Source organism: Silene latifolia, chromosome 9, assembly GCF_048544455.1.
Source record: "Silene latifolia isolate original U9 population chromosome 9, ASM4854445v1, whole genome shotgun sequence".
Lineage (NCBI taxonomy): Eukaryota > Viridiplantae > Streptophyta > Magnoliopsida > Caryophyllales > Caryophyllaceae > Silene > Silene latifolia.
The window spans coordinates 13785336-13798477 of record NC_133534.1 but is presented as its reverse complement, the minus strand read 5'-3'; the positions used below and the strand labels follow the sequence as shown (position 1 = coordinate 13798477).

Below are 13142 nucleotides of genomic sequence, written 5' to 3'. Positions count from 1 at the left end.
CTCATATTTTTACCTTCTTTTGGGGTTTGGACATATGGGGTTTCTTGCATTTTGCACCTTGTTTTGGAGTAATTATGAGTTGTATGTATGATGATAAGGATGGGTTTTTCATGTGTAATAAGTTGTAACATGATTATTGTTATTTTTAGTAGTATGATGTGATATGAGGGTTTAAGGATGAAATTCAAAAATGAGTGGGAAAAAAGATTCCTTATTATCCATATTACCATATATAGTTTGTACCTTAATTTTATAAATCAATAAAAAATGCCTTTTGAGAAAGGATTAATAAGATTCCTTTTTTCACTCTTTTTTTCTACCTTCATAATTAACAATACATAATTTATTCGGATATTTCCCATGGTACCCTCGAACTTTGGCAGATTACATCAACCAACCGCCAACAATAACATCAACTCAACAACAACAACCACCACCAATACTACTCAAAAAAAAAATCAATCTGAAAAAAAGCTCACCAAAAAAAGTAAAAAGGCGGCGACATCACCCTTTCTCCACCAGCTCCACCGACGGCCACCAATCGTTGTCGACACCGGAGCTCCGTTGTCGTCTATAGTCGTCCGGTTTAAGATGAACTTTTTAAGACAGAATGAATAGCATCATGGTTGGGTAATTCGGCAATTTGCACCTGGGTACACTTCAAGACTTTGAGTGATCTTCCGAAAAAGAAACTCGGGCAACTTATAATCCAACGATTCCTCGACAAAAATCGAAATCTCCAACTCCTCCACTTTGTTTCGCACCGCAATTTCTATCCATTTATCAACAACAGGCGTGAAATGCGTGACAACAGATTCCGGGTACTCATTGTTCTGCCCGGCCAGCACCATACGAGCCACCATCATCCTCTTACTTTTCTCCCACCATCATAATTATCCTCCACCTCCCCCAAAAACACAATAGGATGTCATTAGACCCTTCTTAATTGCAAACATCAACTTTATAATCGATTTCACGCCATGATCAGACGGCAACATTGGCGTCTTGAAGAGTCAACGGTGACGATGATGGTGGGAGATGATCAGAGGGATTGAAGGAAGAAATGTTGGATTCTTTGCGAAGTGCGATTTGGAGTCGATTAATAAGGTCCGGTGATACCTCGCACTTCACCATTGATGAATGTTGATTGAAGATGATTGTAATTGATTTGGGGATTTAGGGTTGATAAGGGTGGTGGTTTTTATGGTGGCTGCTTTTATTTGTTTAACGGATTGGTGGGAGGGAAATAGGAAACAGACGGCACTGGTGGGTTGTGGACTGGTTTGGCAACATCGACATGGTGGCGTCGGCGTGGTGGTGGCGCATGGGGGCATGTGGCGGCGATTAGGAAGAAGTTGGTGATAATGGGTGATTTTGGGAATTAGATATTAAAGTTAGTTTATAGTGTAATTTGAGGGATTAGTGTATTAAATAACAAAAAAATGGGTAATTGGTCAAATAAGTAACGGAGTGATGACGGAATTTTGGTAAAGGGTATTCTGGGAAGGAAAAAGGTAAATACAGGGGTACCATATGTAGAAACTTAAAACGAGGGGTACCATGTGTAATACGGCAAAGTTCGAGGGTACCATGGGAAAAAACCGTAATTTATTTCACTTCAAATTTCTTTTACTTAGACCATCCCCAAGCAAAATGTCGACTTAATCGGGTCAATCGAAATTTTTCTCTTAATCACAACTTATTAATCTTGACCCACTTTCACCCTCCCAAGCAGAAGGTCACGACCTAGGTCAATAACCCAATCATTTTTCCACTTTCCAACATTTCCAATCATTTACCATATTCACTACCCCACCAAAACATTTCTCTTCCACTTTATTTAGTTTTCTCTTTTTTTTTTTTAAATGTTCTAACCAATAAAATTGTGACACATGGAGGGTCAATTGCTGGGTCAATTTACTCTACCTTAGGTCACAAATTGACCTTCTCTACCTTGGGTCATCCTAATCCTCCTCTTAATTTGTAATTAACTTGACCCAAGCAAGGTCATGACCTACCAATTGACCTTGCTTGGGGATGGTCTTAATTTCACCTAAGGGGGAAAAATGTATAAAGTTCGTAAAATTTAGATAATACAGTAACACAATACGGAGCATTTCACTCATTTATTTACCTTCGTTTAGATATAGAGATAAAAAAGGACATAATACATAATTACTCGTACTTTCCATATCACAAATTACGATATCATCCGGCATCAACGTCTACCTCTATCATCTCCGCATTGGCGTTCGACAATCTAAATCTCCGACACCACTTATCCTCCATCGCTCCCATTTTCTATTTATTGTTTGGGGTAAACATTGGTTTCATTCAAGTGCAATCGAGATTCAACCAAATTCTAGAGTATTTTTAGGTCATTATAATGGGTTCAAAGGAGTGGAGAACACGCTTATATAAACGTATTACGGAGTACGATTTATGAGGACACTGATATAACAATTGAGAAATTTCTCAAATTGTCTTACCCCGTGGCGCGGTAATGGCACACGCATAGGCGTGGAAATTTGGGTTGCGCGCAGTGACGTGCATCAAGCTCAATTTCACGATTTTTTTCCGAGTTTTGCGCAATTTTGATCGGACTACCTACCTTTATCCTTTATGCACGACGTGAAATTTTGATCGTCATATTCTGCCAGAGATTTTGTGTAACTAAGGATTAAGAGGATTTGATCTTTAAGAAAATGTACTTTGGGGCTATCGACTCTGTTAACCAAGTTCAGCCCTTAGTTTTCATTCCGGTGTATTGTCACCACAACCACAAAATACCCCGACATCTTCACCTGTACGACACCCATCTTCACCTCTGCAGGCGGGTATAGATGTCTCTAACTCTATTATGGGTAGGGACGATTACGAAGAGGGTGTCCTATCTATTATGGCCACGAGTATAAAAAATCTCTTCGGAATCTTAACATGAAATAGGTAAACAAATAACCGACTATAAGAATAGACATAGAAACTCTGTAGCAAAACGTGAATAAGAAAACAATGAGCAGTAGAAGAACTCAGAGAAAGAGGTGATGAAAGCAGAAAGTGACAAGGCTTAGGGCTTTTGGTAATAGGTAGTATCCCATATGAAAGAGAGCAGCAGATGGTCCATACTCCATATTACATTCTCACGACAGCAGCCCCATTTCATAAAGTATTAATCTTAAGGCCCACCCACCCTTAATTATCATCATTATTAGTGGTACTATATTTCTACACGTTTTAGGATTGTTATCATTTACTTACAAAATGAAAGCTGCTGCTGCTGTAAGTCTTTTATCTACTGTTACTCTACTGTTTCTGCAGATAAAATCGTAATTTAAAGGTACATATAATCATAACCATAACTTATAAAGAAACAGTTTTATAATGGTATTTAGGTCAAGGCAAATTCTCGTGTGATTTACGATAAAACTTGCATAGCAGATGTTAACTAGCTTAGTTGGTAAGTCATGAGCGTTAGTACTCATGACATGGGTTTGAGTCCCGTCAGCATTAAAAAGAAAACAGTAAAACTTGCATAAACCACATAGTCCACATTACATGATGCATCGTCATCAATCGCGGAGAAGAAGGCAGATGTGAAGTCACAAAGACAACTTGGCAAAAGGACTAAACTCTTGCACAGTGGCGGAGCCAGACTTTATGCTTAAGTCTTAACGGTAAAAAATGTTGGAAGTTTTACAAATTGATGAGACGGTAAGTGAAAACAATGGAAAATTTCAAAAACCCGACCAAAAATAAGTGCATGAATCCTCAAACCTGAGATCAACAATCAACGAAATGCATTTTACTTCACTTCCCTCTTAAACCACAACAATTTTGTGAATGCTCTCGGAAAAATATTTACAGTGTCGTATATGTCTAATTGTGAAAGCAGCTCAGGAACAAGTCTGAAAAAACTACTGAACGACGCTGCATCGTGTAATGACTTTGTTGTACACATATGACGATCCTATACATGATATATGCTCATCTTACGATTGTGACAGTGACTTGTTATATTCAAACAAGAGGCTTACACAAGACTAATCCGTCTTTACCTGCCAACTTCTTCCGACACCTTATACCCAAAAATAAGCAGATACATTTAGTTACGGTATAATCTTAATTTTGGTTTTAACATGCTAATAAGTACCATGTTACCGAATCAGCAAGTCAAAACACACATGAATCACACAATACCAAGATCAAAAACCCGAAATTATGATATGCGTCAGATGCGTGTAATGAAAAGGGGAGAGGTAGAAAGATGAGCAAGTTCAACTCAGAAATATGTACCATTTCAATCCCATAATTTCCATAATTTAGGGTGTACCAAATGCAGCCTAAAGAGTTAGCCATACTCGGTCTTACAGAATGGATCATCACATTATCCTCTACGCTAAATTACTGAATAGTTGATAGCCATAATTCATAACTTACAGTCTAGTTGGTTGCAATCCACTCGTGTAATAACCAAGGACAAAATAACCCGCACCATCTTGTTTCTTGTATTCTCATCAACATCGTACCTGAAATAACAAGTCTGATTATCAATTTCACCGTTTCTGAACATCGAGCATTCGAATTTAAAGAGTTGTGCTGTTGGAAGCTATAAAAAGCAGAGAAATGAAATACATTAAGCAAATGAAATACATGAAACCTGCTAAACAGGGAATACTAAATACTGACGCTTAGTTTGGATGGAAAGGGACGGGAACAAATTCTCGTGTTTCATTAGCAAGTTGGGTCGGAGGGAATTGGAGGGGAGGGAAATGCAAGGCTACCCGTCAAACGAAGGGTAGGACTAAAGAAAACTGTTGTTGCATGATATCTTATTCAGACCCGTGATCTTACCACGGGTTCTCATGTCCAGCACTCGCCATTTACGATACTTCATGCTAAGTAAAGACAACATATTTTTTTGCATAAAATAATCATTTCCAGAGTTTGAGAAACATAAACTTCACGACAGACTTACACAAACCAACATGCCAAACGGAAAGACATCTCAATTCGAGCTGTACATTTATGACGCTTTTCTGAAGATGACATACAATGAAATAACATAGAATGATAGAAGTGTAATGTATGAGATTTCAACTACCAAAGCCCAATAGGCACATTTTGCAAATGTACTAGCAATCATCCAGAATATAAATGAGCAGAGGTTAATAAACTTTCTGAATCTGTTGAAGACAGGCAACAAGGATGCAAACTGCTAAAAGATGATGTCGAATAAGACCAAACCAGAGTGGAAAATCATGTTTCTTGACAAGAATGGAATTGTGTTTGGATGAATATGAAATCCTGAGTGGAAAAAGAAAAGATCCAGCAAAAGTTTGCATGAAAAGATTTCTACAATGCAGTACTTTCAATCTTTTAGAACACATTTAATATTATCAGCAATTTACAACCTTTCAAGGCAAACAAAGTTAGCAGGCATGACTTCATTCTGTAGGTGTAGTAGGGCTTAGCTTACTAATGAAGATTATTCAGACCATCTACAAAACCCAGAAAGGCAGAGACACCTTCCTTACTCCAGGCCAGTGACAACCTTATCAGTCAGCTATGTTACTCCGACACTTCACTTAGCTGCCGTGTCGCGTATCCGACACCTATTGGTCCGATACCGACACGACACTTCGATACTTCACTTTAGACCAAAAAATTGAAAAATCCGCACAAAATAGCCGTATCCGACACTCGACAAGCGTCAGACACGACACCCGTGTCGGAGAGTCAGGGTAACACAGTCAGTCAGTTATAAACCTTGTACCATTTCTCATGTTCATTTTCGATAATGTAAATGCGCTAGACATTCATATACTCGGTAAGTGCTATCATGTACAATTGCACAAGGCAGATCAAGATAAAAGTGCAAAATCCTAAAAGTTTCTCCTAGACCAATGATAGCCATGGTGACTCACTTTTACCCCATAGGATGGTAATTAATTGTAGAAAAGCTTATGAGCAACCACATAACGAATTCTCAGACTGGAAAAAGGAATATATACATAATTTTAAAATGCCAGGGCACAACAACTATACATAATTTTTTGGGACAGGCATATTTGTATGACTTATTCAAGACTATTTTGAGATAAGAAGAATCAACCATGAGCTATGTGAATACACATCAGACAACTCCACTACCCCAGCCTCTAAATTGAGTGGGAAATTTGATGATAACTCTTTTAACTATCTAGACTGGAACTTATATGGATGGGTTTCCTCAACCTCACACGGAGAGTGGCAGTGAACCTTACCGGGAAAAAGTTGCATAAGATATGTGCTACTTTGAGAATTTGATGCCTCAACCTCAAATGTACTCTTATGAAGGCATCTCATAAGTCATAAGGCATAAATAAGGCATATATTCTGCTCTAAAATAACTAGAGGTTACTCTCCATTCTCCAGTTGTCACTTGGTTGCCTTCTGTTGTCTTGAAGCTCCACCATGTGCATCTACTCTCTAAGTGACTTGAACGAATTTTCCCATCTTTTCATTTGACATAAATGACAAAATACAGTTTGAGATCTTCACAATGGAATTAACTTTCCCTGTGTAAACGAAGAGGGCACATGAAAGTTTTAATGCTCATAGAATCCGAACACAAGTCATGAGTTGATCATTACTCGCGACTTTGCCACCTAACTTTGCTGACATTTCAACGTAAATACCTTTCTTGGGTACGTCACTTGGGCATTAAGGAATAATTTTTTGGGGGAAGGGTAATAAACTAGATGAGGGTGAAGGATGCGGAGACTATGTTCCATAGAGTTCCAGCCTTCCAGGTATCATTTCCACCTTAAAAGAATAATACAGCGAGAAAATGCATTTGCAAGCTGGGTCTACAAATAGGAAAAACGACATTTTTATAAGATGGATCCTCATATTTTCCAAGATATTATTGTCGTGTAATTGGTTCATGTCAAATGCACTTGCCCGTTGAACATTACCATGCCCTTCTTTAGTGTTTTCAGTTTTCAAAAAACTAAAAGAGAAGGTCTCGGCTTTCTTTTTCCAGCCATCTCACCATATCATTTCGTCATACCCAAAAAATATGGTGATAAAAGAGAACCAGACGAAATCTTTATCAGAGGACAAACAAGAATCCTCAAATCTGTTCATGTTATCCTAAATCTAAGTACACATCAAGTCAAACAGACGACTAACAAATTGATTAGACATCATAAATTATGATTAGTCAAGAGTGACGCATCAGGCGACGCTCCAGTTTAAACGTCTTAGCTTTACTGTGTGTAAAGCCCATGAAATACAACTGTAAATGATTTTGTGGCTGTTTCAATGCTCAAACTTAGGGGGCGTTTGGTTGGGGGTCTACATGAAAGGGAAAGGGAATCCAAACCCCTCACTCCCTTTGTTGCTGTTTGTTTAACCGTCTTTCCCATTCCCTTTCCCCTCCTTATTCCTTCCCATTCCCCCATATCCCTCTAATTCCATCCCCCCCCCCCAAGGGAATGGGATTCCCTTTCCCTTACCCACCCTTACCCACCTGAGTACTTCACCATATACAAATGGCATGCACTAACACAACCAGTGGCCCCACCACCAACCGACAACACCACAACCACAACTTGCCGGCGCCTCCCCTCGACTCACTCACGGCGACACGTGCACTTTTCACCCACTCGCTGACATGCGTTTTTGCCACTCTCCGCCACTCACCCATCAGTGTACGAAAATCTGAGAGAGAAATTGATTAATTTCATTCCTTTTCTGTTATTATTGGCCCAAAATTCATGTCCTTGCATATTAATGATTATTTTCCATAATTTCTGGTAACATGGTGTTGATTTGATTTGATAGGGTGAGAAGAGTTTCGAAGGTAGGGAGGTGGTATCGACGGCGCCAGTAGTCGCACGCCGCCATTGGTGTTGGTAGTTGGCTGTGTTTGATTGTTTGTAGGCTTAAGGCGTTAATGATGGGTGTTGATTTTCAATTAAAATTACAAACCAAACAAGTATTTTAATCAAAGGGAATACGTTTCCTTTCATTTCCTTTAACCTTGTTTCCCTTACCCTTTCCCTTTCCCTTATTCTAACCAAACGCCCCCTTAGATAAGAATAATCATAAGCTATAATATTGTAGAGTACACAATGTCCCTTTCCCCATGTATTGGCTACATGAAAGAAGCTAGTGTTTGTTAAGCAGATTAATACACCTAGGTAAGGAGCCTGTGACCAATACATGGGGAAAGGGACATCTATGTGCACTGCGATACGTCAAATCTTACATACTCCGTGTTAGGCAAAACACATTTTGTATGATAAAAAATCACAAGGCTTCAAACTTATATTTAAATGAAGGCAAAGTAAAAACAAACAATAACTTTGGATTATTGTACTCATTGCAATTGCTATTTCTGGCACTAAACTTTTCATAGTACCTTGTGTTCCTATATTATTATTACCTTGTCTTCCTATGTCAAGCGTTCAACACTGTGAAATGAGCGTTACACTAGATACATCATTTTAAACCAAAACATGAGAATCTCTCATTAAAAAGCTAGGTCTAACACTTGCACATGTACCAGTCATATATTTCTACCCAAATCTAAGTGACACAGGTCAATAGAATAGTGAACATTAGACTTGTACTCTACTACTCCCTATGTCCCAGTGATAATGTTTACATTTGGTTTTGCACCCAAAGACACATTTAGCTTCCTCTCATGTACTACCTTCCAACTCCGCTCACACTTCCAATAAGCTTTTGATCTCCCATTTCCTTCTCATCTCCATTGACATACCACCACATTTCTACACTATGAGCACTACCCCAACCACTCTTAGCAACCTTGCGCATCAATGACCACCAGAATTTCACCTCATCGGTCTTCAACCTATATCCATCAACCCCAACCATCATGCCCTATTTCCACCTCAAAAATCACAATCATAACCCAGTCACAACCCCAACCATCCGCCTACTTCCCAGTTCCCATCCCAGCAATTCATGACCATAAACAAGTCCCTATAGACGCCCTCCCCTTACTACCGCAACTTTTTAACCAAGCTCAATTTGAATTCACTGAACCCTGACCTCTGCCCATCCTGCTAACCATAACACAGCCACCATCGCCAACCATCACAACCTTTTCCCAACCCCAACAATTAAGGACCATTATCTAGCAATCATGGGTGCAACTGCTGACTACTGACTACTGCAAACACTCCAACCCAGCATTTATTTGAGCTCGTAGATGTAATAAACGAACTCACAGATTGAGTACTTGAGAAGGAAAGGACCAGTTGAATGATTACCACTGAGATACAGTTCCACAGGTGAAACAGACGTATTGTCATGATGGTACTAGCAAGCTGTTAAATCCGCACCAACAATATCCACCATCCATCTCAAAGGTACACTAATCTATCTATGGAATCATAGCACCAATTTCATTCGACAAAAAAACTAGACGGTCTCAAATGTGAGACCAACAGATTTACCTCATAACTAATTGAGGAAACCCCAAGTAGTTGGATTGGTTTCGTATGTGTGACCATCTCACACAAGACTCGATTCATTCACCATCATTCCTACAAATCAAACTGTTAAATCTCACTCAAATGAAACTCTTAAGATCTAATGTGAACTATCATAAAATCATAACCAAGCCGCGGAAAACGCAAAAATCAAACAATGGTACCAAAATTGTGAATCCCACAAATGCCACTCTAGGATTACTTACAAGACAAATTCATAACTAATTACGCAACCTCAACAAATCAAAGATAAACACACAGCTCCGCGAACCAACTGCCACAACACAAGTAATCGTCAAAATACCAATTACCAAGCTTGCAATTTTGGGAAACACCAAATCAAACAATGCCAACAAATTCATAACTAATTACGCAACCTCAACAAATCAAAGATAAACACACAGCTCCGCGAACCAACTGCCACAACACAAGTAATAGTCAAAATACCAATTACCAAGCTTGCAATTTTGGCAAACACCAAATCAAACAATGCCAACAATCACATAAAACAATATATCACTACTATTATTCTCATTAACACACAATCATAACTTCCGCCTACGAGTTCACGACACAAACCCTAACACACCATAATTTCCAAACAAAATAATGAAAAAGCTAAAACCTTTGAATCCCAACAAAACTAACCTAAGCATCAGGATCATCACTGTCATCAGAATCTTCTGGAGGGATATCATTAGCAAGATAAACACCAGGATGAATCGTTTTCCGGCGAGTTCGAGACGGAAGAATGTTATCTAGATCCACCTCAGCAAGTGGGTCATCCGCAAAATCACTCCCATCCGATAACTCATCTCCGATTCCCGAGTCCGAGTCTGAATCCGAGTCCGAATCATCATCATCATCACCATCCTCGTCTTCTTCATCATCTTCCTCTATAAGAATACCCTTACCTTTCCTATCAACTACATCTTTGCCATTCACTTCTTCTTCTTGCTGTTGCTCTTCTTCCTCATCTTTCGCTACTTGCTCTTGTTGTTGTTGTTGTTGTTGTTGTTGTTGTTGTTGTTCTGGGTTTGGTTGGTCTGTGACGACGTCGTTTTCGGGAGGTTGGAGTTTGGGTTTTTTGGGTTCAGGGATTGTTGTTGTGGTGGTTTCGGTGGGGCGTTTGACGGGTAATGTGGGTTCGTCAGGATTCTTGACATCCGCCATTGATGGGGATTGATGAGTTGCTAGAGTGATTGAATTTGGGGAAGAAATTAGGGAGGTTTATTAGAATGTGATGATATTAGGGTTTTAGGCTTCGCCTATTTTACTTTCTTTTTTGTGGTTAATTCATGAAATCAGGCGTTTGGTTGGGGGTAGATTTGCCAAACGGGTTAGACGGGTGAGAGAGGTTCTATTAGAATTTGAATAGAGGCCAAGTTATAAGCGATTTAGGGGGCGTTTGTTTCGTGCACGGGTATGGGGTTGGAATCAGGAATCATACCCGGGTAGTTTGGTTTGGAACTTGATTTCTCATACCTTGTGTTTGGTTCATTTTTGAGTGGTATGGGTTTGAATATCAATTAAGGTTAAAATGCGTAAATTAAAGTATTATAAATAATAATTTTCAATATTATAAAATCATGAAAATGATTAGTTAATCAAATAAGTATATAAAAAATTGGATTTACAATATGCTATCATTTGTTTTTTCATATTTTTGATCAATTTAGTTTGATACCAGTGGGTATCAATCTCATACCCACCCCCCTCCTTGGGTATGAGAAACTCATACCTCATGGGTTTGAAGTATTGGTATGAAACCCTTGTATTTGCCAAACAAACACTTGGTATGGGTTTGGCTCATTCCAAACTCATACCTCATACCTTTTTTAGGTGAACCAAACACCCCCTTAGGGGGGGTTTGGTTGGAGGTTTATAAGAAAGGGAAAATGAAATAAAGTTATTGATTTTCATTGTTGGTGTTTGTTTGACACAAACAAAGAATGAACCTCTTCTCCTTACCTCTCAATCCATCTAATTCTTTACCCCTCACCCCCCAAGTTATGAGATTTCATTACCTATGAGATTTCATTATCCTTATTACCCCTCAACCACCTTATTTACCTCCCACTACACTTACGACTCCCACCACACTTGTCACCATCAAGACGTCATCGCCGCCACCACCACCACCAAAACCATTTCTATCCCTTTAACCCATTTGCCACCCTTATTGCCCTTGATACATGTACTTTTGTCTACCTTGTGATTGCATATTAGTTGGGGAAATTTCTATCACATTAGATTGCATGCATGTTTCATAAGTCGAGTGAGTGTTTCTACTTCTTTCTATTCTTCACATATAACTCACCCTTACATACTTATTAGTGCATGAGTGAATCCGCGAGAATACGACTAATTTGTCATGCAAGATCGAAAGGTATTTGGCATTTGTCTATAGTATGGTGACTTGGGACTTGAGTTACGTTTTCTATATCCCGTACCTTTGAATTTGTTTTATTGGTACACATTTGGTCATTGCTTTGTTACAAGATATGGATAGCTTGGGATTGTATGTACATCAACGTTAGCTCTGAGTTGTTTATTTGCCATTTGTATGATTGCCTTTTGTATGTGTGTTGCTTTGCTTGAGGACAAGCAAATAGTTGGTTAGGGGGAGTTTGATGAGTCATAATTATATACATATTTATGCCTCCCCTTAATTGCTTTTGATACAGTTTTCGTGCTAAATTATGTTAATTACATGCCTTTTATGTTAGAATGTCGATACTTCCGCCTTTTGATGTTTAATGCAGGAATGATTCATTTGAGGAGCAAAGGAATGAAATGGGCATCGCGGAGTGGGTATGAAGGGATACACGAAGCATGGCACGAGAATCCATAAGAATGAAGGAAGAGAAATTAAGAAGAAAACACGAAGAAAAGAGCTTCAAACTACTAGTGCCTACTTTGAAGAGCCATATCTCGAGTTCTACAACTGTGTTTTAAGTGATTATAATTGGAGGTGAAAGCTTATTCTCTTAGCTTTCCAACACCGCAAAAATCGCTTATTTCTGACAAGTAACGAAGAAATGGCGACCGTTTAAAGTTCAGTGCGCAAAGTAGGAAATTGATGGTTCGATCGAGTACAGTGAGTCTCGATCGAGGAACCTCCATACTTGATCGAGTACACCTTGGGCACGATCGAGAAACCTCCATAAACAATTAAATTCACAATGTCGAGAGTTGGGATATCTGAGAATTGGTGCCTCGATCGAGTGCACCTAGGCTCGATCGAGGAACCACTAGTTTCTATAATATTCCGCAAATTTCCTTAAGTCGGTTATGACTACTATAAATACCAAAACTCGTACTCTAGGTTATTTTATGCTTTTTTTTCCGTAGATTTAGTATAGCTACTCTAAAAACTCTCTAGAATACTTAGTTTAGTTTATATTCATTGTTCTTCCTTCCGGATCTAAACGTTGTTATTTTACGGTATTGTTCTAATCTTTCTTCAATTATTATTTCAATTACTTGTTCATCTTTATTATTGTTCATCATATTTTTCATTACTATTATTGTTGTTCTTAACTTAAATATGAGTAGCTAAGCCTTTAATCTAGGGTGAAAGGGGATCTAGGTTATTAGAAAAGGGATTATTATGAATTGATTGTTCAATTGCTT

At 38.7% G+C, this 13142-nt stretch overlaps 1 protein-coding gene across 1 annotated transcript; it reads right to left on the bottom strand.

Moving 5' to 3' along the window:
* Positions 1-4265: 4265 nt before the first annotated feature.
* LOC141599141 (uncharacterized) lies at positions 4266-10867 on the bottom strand. The gene is made up of 2 exons (XM_074419065.1): positions 10155-10867; positions 4266-4526 (listed from the first exon to the last, which is right to left on the bottom strand). The coding sequence occupies exon 1, from the start codon at positions 10677-10679 to the stop codon at positions 10155-10157; it is 525 nt and encodes a 174-aa protein (XP_074275166.1). The 5' UTR covers positions 10680-10867; the 3' UTR covers positions 4266-4526.
* Positions 10868-13142: the final 2275 nt, after the last annotated feature.